The sequence below is a fragment of the Amphiprion ocellaris genome, chromosome 21 (genome assembly GCF_022539595.1).
Source record: "Amphiprion ocellaris isolate individual 3 ecotype Okinawa chromosome 21, ASM2253959v1, whole genome shotgun sequence".
In the NCBI taxonomy this organism is placed as follows: Eukaryota; Metazoa; Chordata; class Actinopteri; family Pomacentridae; genus Amphiprion; species Amphiprion ocellaris.
In genome coordinates, this window is record NC_072786.1 from 11,148,705 (window position 1) to 11,167,590 (window position 18,886).

General features: G+C 38.4%; 1 protein-coding gene across 3 annotated transcripts in view; it reads right to left on the reverse strand.

Moving 5' to 3' along the window:
* The window catches only part of gramd4a (GRAM domain containing 4a), a 57,937-nt gene extending 40,238 nt beyond the window's left edge, over positions 1-17,699 (reverse strand). Inside the window, exons 1-2 of one of the 3 annotated variants that reach the window (XM_023285535.3) lie at positions 17,359-17,699; positions 5,965-6,178 (exon numbers count right to left, since the gene is read on the reverse strand). In XM_023285535.3, coding sequence (XP_023141303.1) covers positions 5,965-6,178; positions 17,359-17,387 — 243 coding nt within the window. In that variant the 5' untranslated portion in view covers positions 17,388-17,699. Of the gene's footprint in view, positions 1-43; positions 193-5,964; positions 6,179-17,358 lie in introns of those variants that run through there. The other 2 variants (XM_023285536.3, XM_035955196.2) reach the window with 2 other exon arrangements.
* Positions 17,700-18,886: the final 1,187 nt, after the last annotated feature.

An 18,886-nucleotide genomic window follows, 5' to 3' on the forward strand; every position in this document is an offset into this window, starting at 1 on the left:
CCCATATGATCTAACACATACACAGATGAGCACAGTGACTCACACTAATGTTTCCTCTCCCGGTTTAAGTCCAGCAGGAGCGACACAGGAGGAGGAAGCCGAAAAAAGAGGAGAATCCCCCCCCACCCGCCTTCTGACTACAGCAACAGTGATGACTCAAACCGCACTGACTAAGGGCTTTAACCCTGACACACAATGCTTGCAGGTGGACGGAGGGAATGGTAACGATTGAGAGATGACGACTGTGTGAGAGAAGAGAGGAACAAGGGACAAAGTGTGAGGGGAAAAAAAGGGGTGAGTTGGTGATGAAGAAAGAGGAAAGGAAAGAGCGAGAAGAGGAGGAGGGAGATGTTAGCGGATGATGAGCACTGCAGGTTGAGCATCGCTGCTCGACTATAGCAAGGGTCCTTTAAGAGTCTCCTGCCACACACACACACACACACACACACACACGCTGCAGCAGCTTCTACCCGACAGCAACCAGCATGGTTTGTGTGTGTGTGTGTGTCTGCATAGACTCACTGCAATGTCTCCAACTGATGTGCTCTCTGCAAAAGACTGAGAGAGAAGGAGGGAGAGATAGCACGAAACTGACAGTGACCTGAAAAAATGTGCTCTGGGAGAGAGCCAGAGTCTAACAAGAGAGAGAAGGGATACAGAGATGGATAGTGCGTCCCTGAATAAAGAAGCACTTCAAAGAAAACAAATGAGAGCCTCTTCTGGAAGTGTGTCATGACGGAGGAAAGAGGATGCGGTCTGAAAAGAGAAAGAGGGTATGAGAATAAATGGAGACAGGAGGATGAAAGAGAGGACGAACGAGGCAGAGAAGACAAAGATGAACAAGACATGATGGAGATGTAAGGAGCATACGGTGGGAATGGAATGAAGTTCTGCTGCATTACGAGTGTTCAGCTACAGTTCTCTTGGGTTTTCCAGCTGCTTCGTCGTGCTGGTCCAAAGCTGATGCATTGACACACATTCATGATATTTTATGCAGTCGTCCACACAGTCAGAATCTCTTGGTTGTCAAAAGTAGGTCGAGCCCTGACGTCACCCCGGATGATTATCGGCTGATTAATTATTGTGTTCCCCCTCTCCCTCTTTCATGACTGCGGCTGATGTGAGCTGAGGAGTCTCACTGGGCTTTAAAAAGGGTTACTTATTCAATGATCAATATGGTATGAAAATTATATCAGAGAATGTTGCTTTTTTCAGAAAAGACAAAATCATAAAATCTATGCAAATAATAGAAAAGTACATTTCTTTTGCATCACACCTGCTCTGAGCTTTCAGTAATTTAACCATTAGTTCTGCAGAAGGTGCACATAATGGAATCTTTGCCTGGTGTAAAATACAAACCAAATGATGCTGCCAAACATATTTACAAATCTAAAATGCAAGAATACAATCCACAGTCTATGTCTAGCAACTTCAGCAAGGAGCAGTAATCAACTGCCAACCACATAAAATTAAATATATGTCTAAGAGAACATGACATATTCCAAAACCAAATTGGACAACACTGAGAAAAGCTCCAACTATGAATACGAAAAACATTTTAAGAGAACATTCAGATACTTCTTTTCAATGGACAGGAAGACAAAGCTGCAATTGAAGACACTCTGATTTCTTAGTGTCTCCATGATTTACACTTTTCCTGTTTCTGACTGGATAAGTCAGGGAGTGAGCTCTGTCAGGAACCACATTTAATCCACTGCAACTCAACACACAGCTTTTTTTGCCCTCCACAGAGTGACCTGTCCACTGAGCCACAACTCTCAGCACTATTTCCACCCTGTGGACCCAGTTCTGCAACTCCCTTCTTTAGCATAATCATTTCCTGCTCCAGTTATTTCATAACGTTCATGAACTCAACCTGGAAATTCTGTGTGGAGTCAGTAAAGATCTTAATACTGGCCCCTACCTCTTTCTTCCCCTCTTGTTTTGGAGATTAACTGATATCCACAAACTCCCTAGAGCTCCTCTGGTCCTTTTTTCTCTTTATTAATTTCCTCCTCTCGCTGCTGCTAGAAAAACACTATCACGAACTGCACAGTTGCCTTAGTATGGAACCATCAAGAAAAAAATCCTAGTTCACCCTAGAGAGCAGCTCCTGGGCTTTTTACGTACTACTCCCTCTCTGCTGTCATGTACATTTTAAGCCTGCAACTCTCTCATGAGGTCCATTGAGAGTCTCACAGCAGGAGGAGAAATGCAGAGGGTGTGTTTTCAAAGCCTTGTTTGGCTCGTAAACAAACGTCACAAGAGAGCATCTTCATGTTTGGCAGATTATTGGTAGAGCAGGTTGCTGGTGGTATTTGTTGATCTGACATGGACACTGATAAAAAACTAACAAATGGTTTTTGTCAGTCACAAAAAAATACAAAAACAATTGTCTATTTGGATTATGAATTGCAGTTATTCAATGACTCTGATTTCGGTATCAGCTTTTAAATTCAGCTTGAACTTGTTGTAGGCATGGGCTAACTACCAATACAGACATGAATGTGTTTTATAATGCTTGTCTTTTGCAATGGATGTGAACTACTGCTAAAACATTACAACTTCTGATACCTAGCCAGCAACAAAGCTCATGACAATTAAATTTGATGGGAACGAATTTGGTCAATGATTTTAGCAGACTGTGCAGATTATTCATTGTACCCCTGTACAGTTGTGTGTAATGTGTGTGTATATATATATATATATATGTATATATGTATATATATATATATATATATATGTATATATATATATATATATATATATATATATATATATATATATATATATATATATATATATATATATATATATACACATATATATATATATATATATACATACATATATATATCAATATCAGATAATGCTGTTAACCTCAGCCTGACAGACAGATAGTAATTTATCTGTCTGTAGTGTCTTAGTGTCTGCTCTACTTTCACTTTTATTTTTCTGCCAGTGAAACTGTACACCTTCCTGCTATCCAAGCTGATTTCCTGTTAACACTGTGATTTTGAAACCTATCTAAAAAAAACAACACTTGAGTTGCTGTTGACAGAGGATCAGGAGGACAATTCTTCATACCCAAAAAGTCACTTTGCAATAAAATGAAACTGCAAAAGAAAAAAATTCTGCTTAAAGTTACATTCAGAAAAGCATCTCTGACTGCAGAGCAAATAAAATCAGAAGCATCAGTTATTTATGCAGCAGCTGCAAGGTTCTACATCTCTTTATGAAGCTTCCTGGCAAACATAAACCTATTTCCTTGGTATTCTGCAGTAGATACGTCAAAACCATAGACAAACAACCTGCATCTTGGCTACTGTTCAAAAGAGAAAGATTACAATGTAGACTATAATCCAAACCGATTACGGTGGTGTTTTGGGATTTTTCTGCCATTACTAAACTGATCTTTAGCCCTTCCTATGAAACAGAGAGATAAGAGACTTGATTTAAATCGTAAGGGGATGATTACAGGTTCAAGTATTCAGGACTGGTGAGAGTATAAATGGAAGGTTGAAGAGGTCTTAAGCCCTAATATTTGGGTGATTTGTCATTTTGAATATCTGACAGTTTACCTTTGAAAAAAAAAATGTACCTAATTAAAACATACAGATATACAGGTGGAATACTATGTTATGTTTAATATATTTAACCCTCCAAACACAACAACCCACCAGCATGTCTGAGAAAGTTGGCGACCTCTTCGCATTATGCGCCTCAGCATCCGCTGACCCCGCTCCATCAGTTTACGTGTCCTACCACTTGGTGGCTGAGTTGCTGTCATTCCCACACACTTCCACTTTCTTATAATACAGCTGACAGTTGACTGTGGAATATTTAGGAGCGAGGAAATGTCAGGACTGGATTTGTTGCACAGGTGGCATCCTATCACAGTTCCACGCTGGAATTCACTGAGCTCCTGAGAGCGAGCCATTCTTTCACAAATGTTTGTAAAAGCAGTCTGCATGCCTAGGTGCTTGATTTTATACACCTGTGGCCATGGAAGTGATTAGAACACCTGACTCTGATTATTTGGATGGGTGAGCGAATACTTTTGGCAATATAGTGTACATTTGTTATCATATTTGAACAGAAATGTTACATGTACTTTGCACATTGTCTTGAACTATACCAACTTGCCATTTTAAAATGTACCTCATGAGTACTACAGACAATGGTTTCAAAAACACAGGGGATGACAAATGCAGTGAGGACGCCGCTTGATCTAGTCGGCAAAGTAAGAAGAGGCCAGTGAGGTCATATGCAGTCGTCTGTGCAATGACTGAACACCATCTGCCCAATGACACTCCCCTTATTTAATATGGATGACACAGGTTAGTTTGTCAAAAAGTATCAGTGCACGTATTCTACAGCCCAAGGGCACACTCTGTCCTCTTTTGAACACATGAGGAAATGAAGGTGAGGTTTAGACCAAGGTCATGTGATCTGACGCTGGAAGGTGGAGAGGCAGTCATCATCGCAGTCTGAGTGGACGACAGCGAGCCAGCAGGGACCTATGAACATCACTGCACAGAGAAGATGAGATTTCCAACAAGCAGCGGCGGCTTTTAGCTATAGAATGGAATGGCATGTTTTATGGGAAAGTGCATGCCTCATGTGTGCGTGTTTCCCAGCAGGAATAAGAGCTGGCTTGGTCTATTTTGGGGCTGTGGAGTGTGACTCATCAGTGCTGTGATGTGGGTGATGCCTTCCCAGCGCGCTGGTTCTCACACAGCCAAACACCACAGCACATACAAACTGAAGCTCACAGGTGCACACATAAAAACACTGTGCATGCAAATACTGGCACGTGCCTAGAGAATACGCTAAAAGTGCCGTCAGCTAGATCACTGACTGGAAATTGCTCGTTTACCTCCACCAGGCTTTGAGCGGTTGTCAGTGGGATGCAGGAAAACCCACAGAACTACACAAACAGACTGCTGTGCAACAGTTGCATCAACGATCTGTTGAAGTAGAAACACAGAGGAAATAATAAAAGGAGGACAGAGATCCCCTGGGCCTTCATTCAGGAAATGATACCATCAAGTGACTAATCCGGAGTATTTAATTTGGGTATTGTGCTATCAAAGCGTGTGCAAGATGATGACGACAATCCTGGTGTTTTTGTTACCAGCAAGGACAAGAGACAAGTGCACATTCATGAAATATGAACAGCATCTAGTGTGGGAGGAAAAAAAAATATCAGTAAACGTGATCTGTCTTTATTTTTATCACAGGGCTTGAAAATCTCCTTTCTCACAATTTCCTTCTCCGTCTCATCCACGTCTTCCCTTCTAGACATTTTGGAGTCCAATCTTCTGAGGCTAAATTCTTGTCCTCTTGCCTCTTTCATCACTTTCCCTGCTTTAATCTCTTCACTCCCTCCATTTTTCATTCCCTTCCTGCTGTCCAATATCTGTTCATCTCAACACTGCTCTCACTATTTCCGCTCTTGTCTGGTGCTGATTGCCATCTCTAAGTCATGTCCACCGATGGAAAACCTTTAACGCTGTCATCTCCTCCATTTTTCTTTATCGTGACAAGCCCTCCCTCCATCCTTTCCTCTTCGGGGTATAAGCAGGAAAGAAGTGGGCTTTAAAAAGAAGCAGGGTGTTGCATCTACGCTAACACTCAATAAGCAAGCAAAGAAAGCTTAAACAACATGAGAGAGGTGAAACAGCAGCTAATGCATGTTCCCCTCCGTCTGTTTTTTTGTTTTGAAGTAATGAGTTGAGAGCATCTTTTTCAGACGGAATAATTCATGAGTATATCAACAAAAACCCTCCATATGTGTCCACCCAATCAAGGCTGACATAGCACAAGAATGAAACAAGTCTTTACTTAGAAAGGATGAGAAGCACCAAGAAATTGCAAAACAAAGAGAAGGAACTAAAACAAACACCCGGTCAGGTAAAAACTCAGGCCAACCACACACATATATCCTTGGTGAGCACTCACAGGGTCTCGCAGGACGTCATCTGTGTCCCGCAGAGCTGATCGTGGCTTCAGCTGCATGTCGTCGCTACATTCGTTGTCGGAGGCAGGTGGCGACTCGGCCAGGTCCGGGAAGTCGTCTCTCGTCCTGGGGCCTCGGAAGCGGATCTTGTCCAGGCGCTTTAGCATGGTCAACACCGCACACCTGGGCTTTACCTTAACATGGCGGACGGCAACCCTGTGGTACATGAAAATAAAAAGACAGGAGTTACTTTAGTGGCTGCGTGGAAAACTGCTTCCAGCGAAGGGTCATTCAATCTTGTATTTTGTTACCACTGTTTTCCCAGTAATTTCATCTTTCTGTGACCTCATGAAAAAAAAAGTTTGTTTTTATGTTGCCATAATTCACTCAATTATGTGAGCACTTGATCTATGTTAGATATACTATGCATGAACAGCATGAACGATTCCTTTGATTTGCTAGAAAGTCATTAAATCCAGTAGTCGAGTGTTTATGGTGAATAATCCCAAGGACACAAAAGCCATCAGCAATGAGTTCCCAGTTTAATTCTTAGCCTTAGAACTGTAGAGCATGTTTTACCCCCAACTGTCTTTCTCCACATTAGAATAAAGGCCAGAACATTATCTTTAAAAAAGTGTCAATGCCAAAGAAATGTGTGTTGTTAGTTTGCAGTCTACCTCCACTTTAGGCTATTTTAACAATAAATATTGCATTCACTGAAAATTGAATGGAAAGAAAATTGGATAACAGATTAAGGATAAGTCAACTTTAAGCAAAAATGCAAAACATTTCAAACGCTTCCAGTTCTCAGAATGTGAAGTTTAGCTGTTTTTTCTTGTCTGGACATTAATGCACATTGCTCAGAGTAATCCGAGAATAAACAGAAAAACAAAACAAAAATCAATTATTAGAAGAAATAATACCACAATTGCTTGATTATAAGGAAAAAAATGTCGCCTGGAGTCCAAAACATGTTCAAACATAAAATAACCAACAACAAAACACACATCTGCTTTGAATACCCCCAGAATTATTTGTTGCAAAAAATGAATAAAAAATCCTTCCATGCTGCTTGAGATGAATCCTTTTTTTCTTCCACCTGTTTTGACCCATTTTCAATAAATTCACTTTAGAAAGCTCAACATCAACAATGTGGAAATCGATGAGACCAAACATCATATATCCAAGTTGGGGTCCTATTCTATACACAAGGTCACATGTGATATAAAACACAAGCCAACCTCTAACCTTCAATTTTATTGAAGTTCTAATCTCATCAGAGTTTGGTTTTTGCTCTACCCTTTGGCCTACACCGGAACATTGGACAACCACATTAACTTGAACTCCTCTGGAAAACAGTTGACAGCAGCGTATTTGCTGACCTCATCCATTGATTTAATTTCTATAGCTGGTACAGCAGCACTGGTCGTAGGAGGGTGTGAAAAGCCTAATGGTTGTATTTTGGTGTCGAGCACTGGGATATAATGATAATAGATAGAACAGTCAGGCCGCTTGAGTCATCATACATACGATCACTGCAGCAAGCTTTATCCCATGACGGTAACAAAACAAAGAAACATCCATTTAAAGCACAACTGTGTGCTACAAATCATGACCAGTATCCAAATAGAAGGCAGTTTTAAACCACAACAGCTGCTAAACTGTTACTTGCAAAGATATTTCAGTCTGCTCTAGGCTACTACTGCACACATACAGTACAGTGCCCTACAAAAGTGTGTTAGGGAAACTCAATGTTCAAATGACTCTTTGCATAAAATGACAAAATCTGTGTGAATAAAAATCTAAAAGGGAGCGTCTACTTGTGTGACATTGTAGTGTTTTGATGTCAAATTCAAATGGCTTAAGCGGCAAAAATCCTCAAATTTCATTCTGCTGTTATTACACTTTTTGGAGGGCATTGTATCCCCTATTCGAGCCACCACAAGTCTTTTTTTTTTTTTTGAATGAGCAGTGCTGAATAAATAAAACAGCAATAAAATCTTACTGCAGCACATTAAGGTAAATCCTGATTAGACCAAAAACAAAGAAAAAAAGAAGTTACAACCGTCAATCATTCGTACTAGCAGCTGAGCAGTCAAAAAGTGAAGTAGATCTGACTGTGTTTTGTTTGATTGTACTGCTGTGACATGTAGTCCGCTAAAGGATTAAAAGTAGTTCTTCATGATGTAATACTCTTGAGATTACTTCATCTGCTTTACTGTCACATAACAAGATGACATAATGTTTATCTGACTGATATCACTGTTGGACTGTATTTTTTGTGAATGACTGGTTAAATGATGCGCTGATGGGCTTGTTGTCAAACTCGTCTCTCAACTCAGAGGTGCAGCAACCAGGCCGCTGAAATATCTTCACCTACCACCTGCTTTTCTCAATGATTACGCATTAAGTTGTATGTTTAGGAAAACAAAGCCATCAGCCCAACCACTTTCTTTTCAATTAAGTACAGGCTCCTTAATTTGTTCAGTCCTCATTACTTGATCCTCACAGAATCCAGAAATTGATTGAGTCTGCCATCATGAAGGACATTCCTCACTCCAATTTACTACACTAGGTGAATTCTCTGTGCCAGAATAAACAAGACTGGTTTGACACACATTATATTGAGCCTCAAACATTAAAATTGGGAAATCCAAACAGCAAAGTAAAGATACATTAAAGTGCAGAATAATCACTAGTAAGCATCTCACATGAAGTCTTGATTAACCCTATGAATGCATGTTATCCTTACAAAATCACCAAAAATAACACTATTTTTCACAGTCAGAAACTTTAAAAACAGAGAGAACTAGAAAAGCACTCAGACAGCGCAGTACTCCACCATGGTTGCTTAGACATATCATTTCCGACGGCTGAAATCTTGAAAAATTTGTTGATCGAGACCAGAGGCCGCATCACTGCCCAAATCTAATCAATTGATCCTTGTGTCATTTCTGACCCTCTCTGAAAATTTCATCCAAATATGTTAATCTGTTTTTGAGTAATGTTGCTAACAGACAGACAAACCAACGCCAATCGTCACATAACTCCGCCTCCATGGCAGAGTAATAATTGGATTTTGAACAATTTCCAGTGATGCTTGAACTACTAATCTGTGACATGGTTTTTCAGCTGGGAAACTTAACAAAATCTAAGCTTAAAATTGTGATATTTTTCAAAATCACTTTATTATATATGTCTGTTAAAAAAAATCATCAAAAACAAATCATTTTCTCTAACTAAATTTGATTAAAAAAAAAAAAAACAAAAAACCACAAAGTCCTGCACTACTCATAGCAACTGTGAACCTCTAGCCACTAAGCAGAAGTCAATGGTCACTTAACAAAAATTCAAGAAGTTTTTTGCCATTTTTTTCCAAATATTGGTAACACCTCTGGGTACTTGGAAAAATGTCATACATGTGATTCCATGTTTTTTTATGTAATCAGAACTTTGTCATACTGCACAAACAACATTTTAGAGTCTGTATTTCTAGCTATGGCCATGCCGTTTTCATGGAGGTGCAAGGCTTTATGTTGCAGTGCAAAATAAGCCCACAGTGAGTAAAACTGTGACAGGAGCAAATACTAACTAGAAATGCCTGGTTCAAAGGGTTAAGCTTGGATTTAGCTTTTTTCAAAGACAAGTCAATGCATTTCTCCCTGTGTTTTCTGTCAGGAGACACAGGGAAGAGGTGCAATCAGGGAAAATGGTGCAGCTAGGGGAACTGAAATGCACCCAGAGGCAAACAGTCTGTGAAAGGTTTTAGTGTAAAAACTGACATTTTATGAACAAATATTACATTTCCACACAATCCCACCACATGTAAGTGGAAATTACAGACGTGACAGGAGGGTTTACATTTCCTCCCTGAGGGGCGAGTGGAAACGTAGTGAGTGGCGGGTTAATAAATGCTTCCCTTCACTTGTCAAGACATCTGTCACAATGAAATCTGTTCACACAGCAACTACCTGAATCCACTCACTGCATGCTGGAAGCAACAGCTCAGCCTGTCTCTGGTCAGCTCACACAATCTTTGGTTACCTAGCAGAAAATCTAGCCATAACAGTGGTGACTGATGAAAGCATTAGCTGCAAAATGAACAACAACCCTTAGAAATGGACATTTCCCAATCAGAGTCGCATTAAAAAATCATGTTCAAACACCGACACACTAGCCAATCTGTAAATGTGTGCCAACAACTCCTATTCAAGAGCGCACTACATGTTTCCAAGCTATTCTGTTGTTTCTCATATACTGATATATTTGTGGCAGTCAACCACAATATCAGCATTGACTACAATATATTGATTTCTGTTTTTTACTATTAAAAATGTGTGAAATCTTATTTCATTGTGGATATATACATCATAGTTGTTTACTACTGGTGAATCGTTTGACTAATGCACACCTCCACACGTATTTAGCCAAACCTGATGCATTCAAGTTAACTGCAGTAAGTAAGTCCATCTGTTCTTGCTTTTGGAAGAAGATAACGTAAGTGATAATTCTTGACGCTAAATACTTGTTCCCTCAGTGAAGATAGACATTGTACAACATTGTATAAAGCTTCAAAAGGGCTCACTCTGATGAGACACAAAGACAGGCTGCAGGCAGCTCACAAGGTCAAGCAAATGTGAGTCAGTAGAGCTGTACTTATTGTTAAAGTCTGTGCAAAAGACATTCAGAGATTAGTTTCGAAACACATTATACGTGTCAGAAAATAGTTGTTGAAAACATATGCTAAGAGCTAAACTGTGGAGTTGGACAGTTAAACTGTTTCCTCATTTATTCATACAGAATGTTTTGGGCGGGTCAGAAATCATGACTTGATCACACACTGGAATACGAATATGCATGATCCTGACATGATATGTTATTCAAACTACAGTGCATTACCATCAGTGGCTCTCCTGCTTAATCGAGAGTACACCTACTACTACAATTTGCAGTTTGCTAGCTAGCTATGAAAATGCATCTTCACTGGATGCCAGAATTTGCAGAGCAGCTCAGTGTCTTTAATTTCCTGAGAATAATGAGATGGAAAGAAGTTGATAGATTTCATGAAGAGACACACTGACGGAGACCTGAGGATCACCACTAATACCTGCTTCTGTCATGACCTTTCTACACTGGGCAGCTTTACAAACTTTAAGTAGTTAGGGATAACTGGGATATATGGATAATCTGCTGTTGTGGGTGAATGTATGACCAACAAAGAGTTTAAGTTGCCTCGTGTGCTCAGTTTTTTACAGTTGGTAACTTATTCCATGGCCACAAAGTGATAAATATATTCAGTTTGGTTCTTTTACACTTAACTCTGGTCCTTTTGTATAATTAGTGTGGTTCATGTGGGCTGATGTGACAGCTGTCAATCAGTGCCTTCAGCTTTTACACTCCCAGTGTTTCAGAGAAGAGACTACTGCTTATTTTTGGAAGATTAATAACAGCTTTTGGTTGAGTAATATAGTAAAATCACATATTTCTAACTGCCTTAAACAGACTTCAAGTTGTTCATTTATCATCTACTACTTTGCAATTAAAAGATTTGCACTGGAGCACCTTATATACTGTATTATCTGATAATATAAAAAGTGTGGGTGTGCTTCCTCCCTAATAGACTTTAATTCTGTGACAAACACTGTATCATTTGAATCCTTTCACTGCAGTGTTCTTCAGGCTACTTTGCATTTATTTATTTTCTTTTGTAAAGACTTCTTTTTCTGGTCAAGAGGCAGGTTCAACCACAACATCTTAAATAGGAGGATGAAAAGAGGAGGAGGAAGAGGCGAGGGCTTCTGCTCAAGGTCTGATCAGTTTGAATGTTACCGTGGGGAAATGCACAAACAGCCCTCGTGAGTCATCTGCTTTGCTCTGTACAAACACAAAGACACCTCCATCCACCTTCACCTAATCATAACTGCAAACACACCAGCTAGGGGAGAGGTTGGTGCAGTCATAAAATAGAACAAAGACATGCACACGTGCACATAAACAATATGACAATGTAGTATCACACAGGCTGGTAGTGTTTGTTTATTACTGCATACATTAGTCAAGGCTGAGTAGCTTTACAAGCCCGGTGTGTATCCTCTGTACAAGCTTAATACACCGTATGTGTGTGTGTGTGTCACCCTGAGTAATCTGTTGCTAATAACCCATAGTAGCTGGAGGTTACTCCTGGTCACACAGGTCACACTCCCTACAACAGCCAATCACAGTCATTCACTGAAATAAGGATACAAAAGGCAGTCTAATACCCCTGACCTACATAAAAATGCATTTTTCCTGCAATTACTGCAAATAATTAGCTGACTGACAAAGATATATTTTAGCAACTGTACTGTCCATCACTTTGTCTTTTAAGGAATATGAGAGTAAAATTTCAATACATGTGATGCTTCTTCAATGCAAAGATTTTCACTTTAAAATGAACATTTAATGACCAGAAACGGCATTAAAGGAGCATTTATATAAAACGTTAACTTCTGGTCAAAAAGTTTGAGGTACAAGCAGATAAAAAGTAACAAAACTTAGTATTTCCATGACCTCAAAACCCATAGGAAAGTATTTATAGTACTGGCTTCTTTTGCAACAGCAATTTGTACAAAGACACCACTTTTGTATATTCGTTTTTACTTTTTAGTGCTGAGCTACATCAATTCAAACTGCCTTTATGTAATGCAGCAATATTCTTTATTGAACATTTTTCTGTAAACAGAATGTATTAAGCTACAGCTAATGCAAACAGAACATTCTGGTGTAGCTGCTTCATATTTAAATACAGCTGGAGAAAACATAAGGTGACTTTTATATTGAGTGCAAACCACAGCAAACACAGGCGTTTATCAGAAAACACCTCCACAAAACAAGTAATATTTCTGTGCCAAAACCTGTTTTTACATATTGCAGCGTACAAGGCCCACGGAATTGTCATTTAGGTGTACAACTCTTTTGTTTCTGCACATTGCTGTTGTGTGGAAGTTACTTGCACCATGTGTAGCATAAAAGCTGACTGCAACTGCAGATATTCTTCACCAACCTGTTTATTAAAACAATGTGTGTGTGGTTGCTCTATAAACAGACACTGGTGCTCCTCTGTTGTGTTTGTCACTCAGGAGGTGTTTGCTGTGTTGGTACACCCCACTGGCAGTTACCATGGCAACTAGGGTTGTCAACAAAACAGCAAGGGCTTAAATCTTAAAGATTAGAACTTTAAGGAATAAATAAAAAAGCCCACTGTCAGAATAACAAAACAAAAATAATACTGCATTATTCCCTTTGATTAATAAATAAATGTAACAAATTCACCGGGCTATACTAATTTTTACATTTTCACGTATACATCCTTGTTAGTAACCAAAAAAATACTTGTTTATGAGTCTTTTCACAGTCTTTACATTCTTTTATGTTTTGTTAACAGGGAATGGCTATACTTTTACCTGAGTATCTATCTGATAAACCTAAATGTTCTCAGCTTTTCAGGGCTGTACAGGTCTATACCTTCACTAGCACTCTTGGCTATTTACATCTATAAGACGATACCGACATACTATAGCCACATGACACGTGAGTAGCTCATCCTATATCAGTACTGTCCATCAACCGTGAATGAAAGAGAAGGAGGGCAGTGGAGGCACTCAAACAGTGGCATACTGAAAACAAAAAGCTTCAGCGCTCACACAAGTAGGCCGCCGTCTGTGAAAGTGTATTTTCTGGGACATTAGTCAGTCAGGTTGGATAATAACCGCTTGTTAGACTGAAATGCCACAGTGTAGTGTTTCTGCCTTTGTGTGTGATGCAAAGCTAGTTTCCTTTTACAGGTGCTCTCACTCGAATGTGCCGCATAAACCCGCAGAGGAACATCCTGTCGTCATTATCATCCACGGTGCTTAGTTTCTGTAAAGACCAGGCTGGATATAGCAAAACGGTCACCTGTGGAGCTATTCTCAACTTCTACAAGTTTCATAAGATACTAAGAGGGACCGAGAAGGGGAGTGGGATGACCTTTAGATACCTCGTCTGAAGGCATTAGCCAGAAGGTTCATGTGTGTAGCTGCAACTTTTGTTTAGTTCACTTTCCTGCATTTATAATGAAGCGAGAGGCGACAGATGGTCAGAAGGAAAAAAAAAAAAAACATCAGGCTACTGCCATGCTGAATACTAACTGAAACTAAGTCTGCTGCCAGGTGCCATTGTAAGAGGACAGAAACATTAAAATGTTTTAATCGGCCTATAGGCAACTATTGCATCATCTCTTCAAATACACACAGCCTCTAGCTTCGTGCACATTTGTGATTTTTTTCATCAAGCCTATTCTATTTGATGCCAACCCTGGGGACGGAGCAGGAAAAGAAGAAGAGAGTACAAATATCATGAACTTTAATTAGAACTACTCTGCTTTGTTTGTAGTTGGAGGCTAAACAAGAGTCTCAGGCACTAAGACACATGTATACAAACAGTACAGTCCCAGTAAACAAATCCTGACACAAGAATAATGGTAGGAACAAGAAGAATACACAAGCTTTTATCTGACACACTAATGCAACCCCTGTGGGCAATGTGCAGTTGGCTGAAGAAGAATAAAAGTCAGTTATAGTGTGCATTTTTTTTAAACCTAACATCACATCCGGGATCTCTTCTAAATGTCAGTTTGTGTTTGTGACAGAATAAGTCATGTGCATCTTGTGACAGTCATTTAAGTGGCTACAAACACCACTAACAGGCAATAAAAATGAGCGATTCATAAGCGGGGACATTCTTGTTTTGGAACGGATATTATGAAGTAAGCAGATTCCTACAGAATTGCTCACACGCTGTCAGAAAGTGATGCAACAGCAGACAGCATCAGTCCTGATCTGCTGCTATTATTCCACCATGTAGTTATATAAACACGAGTACCAACAATCAATACTGGGCAGTCTGGCCTCTGGCTCATAAAACAGTGATTCAGATCACAGAGTAATCACATGTGACCTTTGTGTCAGCTGAACAAGGTACTTACAAGAGATAGTAAATCTTCTCCTCACTGATATGAATGGGGATTTAATCAAGCTTTGACTGCATCTTTTTGAGCAGTACACAGAAACAGAGCTTTCCAAGTCATCCAGGAACACTTAACAAGGTTTAAGCTGACGTTTCATGACTGCAAGCTCATTTTAGCATGAAATTCATTTGAAATCTTAGTTTTAAACAAAATCAGCTGTCATTATTTGGGCTTTACAAGCCATTCAGGTACACCAAAGGAGGTTTAAGCTATGGTTTACTTCCTGTAAGTAAATTTTAGCAGAAAACTCACTTAAAAAACAAAAACAAACTTAGCTGTCATTTTTCAGGCTTTTCAAGTCATTCAGATACATTTAAGGTTTAGGCTAATGCTTAATGCCTGTATGTATATTTTAGCATAACATTCATTTAAAATCTTAGTTTTAAACAAATTTAGATGTCAGTACTTGGCTTTTCAAATGGTTCGGGGACACTCAACGAGGTTTAGGCTAATGTTTGATGCCCCTGAGTACATGTTAGCATAAAATTCACTTGAAATGTAAGATTTAACCAAAATTATCTGTCATCATTTAGGCTTTTCAAGTTGTCCAGGTACACTTAAGGAAATTTAAGCTAATGTTTAATTCCTGCAAGCTTATTTTAGCATAAAAGTCACTAAAAATGTTAGTTTCAAGCACAATTAGATGCCATTATTTGGGCTTTGCAAGTCTTTCAGGTACACTTATGGAGGTTTAAGCTAATGTTTGATTCCTGCAAATTTATTTTAGCATAAAATTAACTTAAAATAAGAATCTTGATGCACTTAACGAAGTTGAAGCTAATGTTTGATACTTGCAAGTTTTATTGAGCATAAAATGCACATAAAATCTTGGGCTTGTCAGGTTGTTCAGGTACAGTTAAGGAGGTGAAAGCTCATGTCTGATGCCTCTTTGTGTATTTTAGCATAAAATTTACCAAAAATCTTGGCTTTAATGAAAATTAAGTGTCATTATTCAGCCTATTTAAAATGTTCAGGTACTATTTAAAAGGTTTCAGCTCATGTTTGAAGCCTGCAAGTATATTTTAGCATGGAGTATAACTAAAATCTTAGTTTTAAACTAAGTTAGCTGTCATTATTGGGCCTTTTCGGATCGTTCAGGTACACATAAGGAGGTTTAAACTAATGTTTGATGCATGCGAGTCCATTTTAGCATAACATTCACTTCAAATCCTAGTTGTAAACAAAATTAGGCATCATTATTTGGGCTTTCCAAGTCATTCAGGTACACCAAATGGGGTTTAAGCCTATGTTTCATGGCTGTAGAGTCAGGTTACGATAAAAATCGCTTGTAAAAAAATTTAGCTGTCATTATTCTGGCTTTTCAAGTCATTCAGGTACACTTGACAAGGTTTAACCTCATGTTTGCTGATTGCATGTATATTTTAGCATGAAATGTAACAAAAATTTTAGTTTTTAACTAATTTAACTATAATTATTTAGGCTTTTGAAATCATTCGGGTGCACTTAAGGAGGTTTAAGTTATTCTAGCATATAATTAATCCAAAATCTTAGTTTTACACAAAATTTGCTGCCATTATTTGGGCTTTTCAAGTCATACAGGTACACTAAATGAGATTTAAGCTAATGTTTGATACCTATAAGTATATTCTTAGTAAAAAAAATTCACTTTAAATCTTAGTTTGATTTAGTCTTATGGAGGTTTAAGCTAATGACTGATGCCTGCCTCTTTATTTTAGCATCAAATTCACTTCAAATCGCGGTTTTAAACAAAGTTAGCTGTCATTATATGGCTTTTCAAGTCGTGCAGGTACTCTGAACGAGGTTTAAGCTAATGTTCGATGCCTGTAAGTGTAGTTTAACGTAAAATTCGCCTGAAATCTTGTAGTAAACAGAATTAGCTGTCACTAGTCGGATTCTGAAGTCGCTCACGTGCACTACACGAAGTTGAAGCTAATGTCTGATGCCTGTAAATATATTTTTAACATAAATTTAATTAAAATCTTAGTTTTCATAACAGTATTTGTCATTATTGGGTGACAGGAGGTGGTTGTGGATTAAAACACACAGAAATGCCCCTTTAAAACAGCAGCAGTGGATGTTATCAGTGTGTTTTTGAACTATCGACGACCGTTAGTCTCCAATACAGTTTAGCTAGGCCAACCGTGTCCGTCATACTTTTTCCAACCGTCAAATTAACCGTTTCACTTTGATTTTAGGGCCTCGAATTAACGTTCCGACATTTTTGTGTTTAGCCGCAACACTTGAGGGAGACGAAATGAAAACCAAAAATAATCCGCATTTTGGACGACTCGGGCGAGATGAATGACATAAAACGAAAACAACAGATGCTTGAATGGTGTAAAAACGATTAGAAAATAGACGTCCTTACCCAGCACGTAAATCGTAGCAAAGTTTCATGAACACTGAGATTGCCTTGAGTCCGCTTTATCCTTCAGTACACCTGCTGCTGCTCCAAATTAGCGCCAGTCTCACGGCGAAACCTGCTCACTTGGTCCATCCATCCCGACAGTACCGACTAAATGTCGTCTCCTGGTGAAGGTTGAGCGGTTTGGCAGGCAGACAAAATGAAAAAAAGAAAAGAAAAGAAAAAAGAAATGTACCAGTTGCGTCCCCCTCCTCTCCGGAGAGAGCAGCCTGACCAGCAGCGGTGGCCCGGAGCTCCCAGATACTAGCCTTCCCCGGGTCTCTCGTTGATTTCGCAGAAATGGGCAGCGAGCAGGGCCGAGGATGTGTCGTCAGTGTGCGGCGCTGCTTTCTTAAAGGGGCCGCTGACAGACAGCGACGCTCCGAAGGAGGCGGTGAGCCGGTCAGCTCTCCTTACCACCGCCCTGTGGCTGATGAATTAACCAGCGACTGGTAAACAATGGCCTCATTAGGACGTGATTAAGCTTTACTGTCAATCTAATCCAGCATTGCTGAGCCATATATTCCCACTGACAATAATGTTATCTATTTATCTATCACGCCTATTTAGGGTAATTTATATTTTGAGGCATTTTAATAATATTTTCTGAAAATTAAAAAAAATGGGGGCTGCAAAAAAAATCGGAAACCTTGACATTTTATCAAGATTTTTGGACTTTTAATTTAGATTTTTTTTCTAACATTTGTAACCTATTTTGGGACTTTTTTCATATTTCTTGACATAATATTTTTCTGTGATTTTCTCATGATTTTTTTTTTTTAGAAAAATATGTAATATTACAAAACGACTGAGAAATATTTTTTGGACATTATATTAATATTTTTCAGTCAAAATAATATTTTTCAGATTTTTCCTAAATATTTTTTTCAAAATGTTCCAATATTTTATCTAATTTTTTACCTTTCCTGGCCATTTGGGGTAATTTATATTTTGAGGCATTTTTAAAATATTTGTGGACAATTAAAATAAACTTTTTGGAACAAAAAAAATCTGACTCCTTGACATTTTGATATTTGAACAAATATTTTTGGACATTTTACTCATATTTTTTGACATAATATTTGTCTGCAACTTTCTCATTATTATTATTTTTGATTGCTTTAAAAATGTGACAATATTTTTGGACATTGTATTTATATTTTAGATGTTTCTAAAATATTTTTGTACATTCTATTCATATTTTCTAATAATATATTTTGATTTTCTTTCTAAATATTTTTTCTAATATATTGTCAACATTTTTAAGAATTTGATTATTATCACATTTTAAACATGTTGCTGGACATTTTAATAATATTTGTGAACATGACAATAGTTTTGGGGCACTTTATCAATATTTCAGAAAATTTGATCAATGCTTGTTAGACATTTTGTTAATATTTTGTGGACATGTTAATATATTTTTTGACATTTTAGCAATAAGGAAATCAAAAGAAGTGGTTTTGAGATATGTTGATGTAATATTTTGACA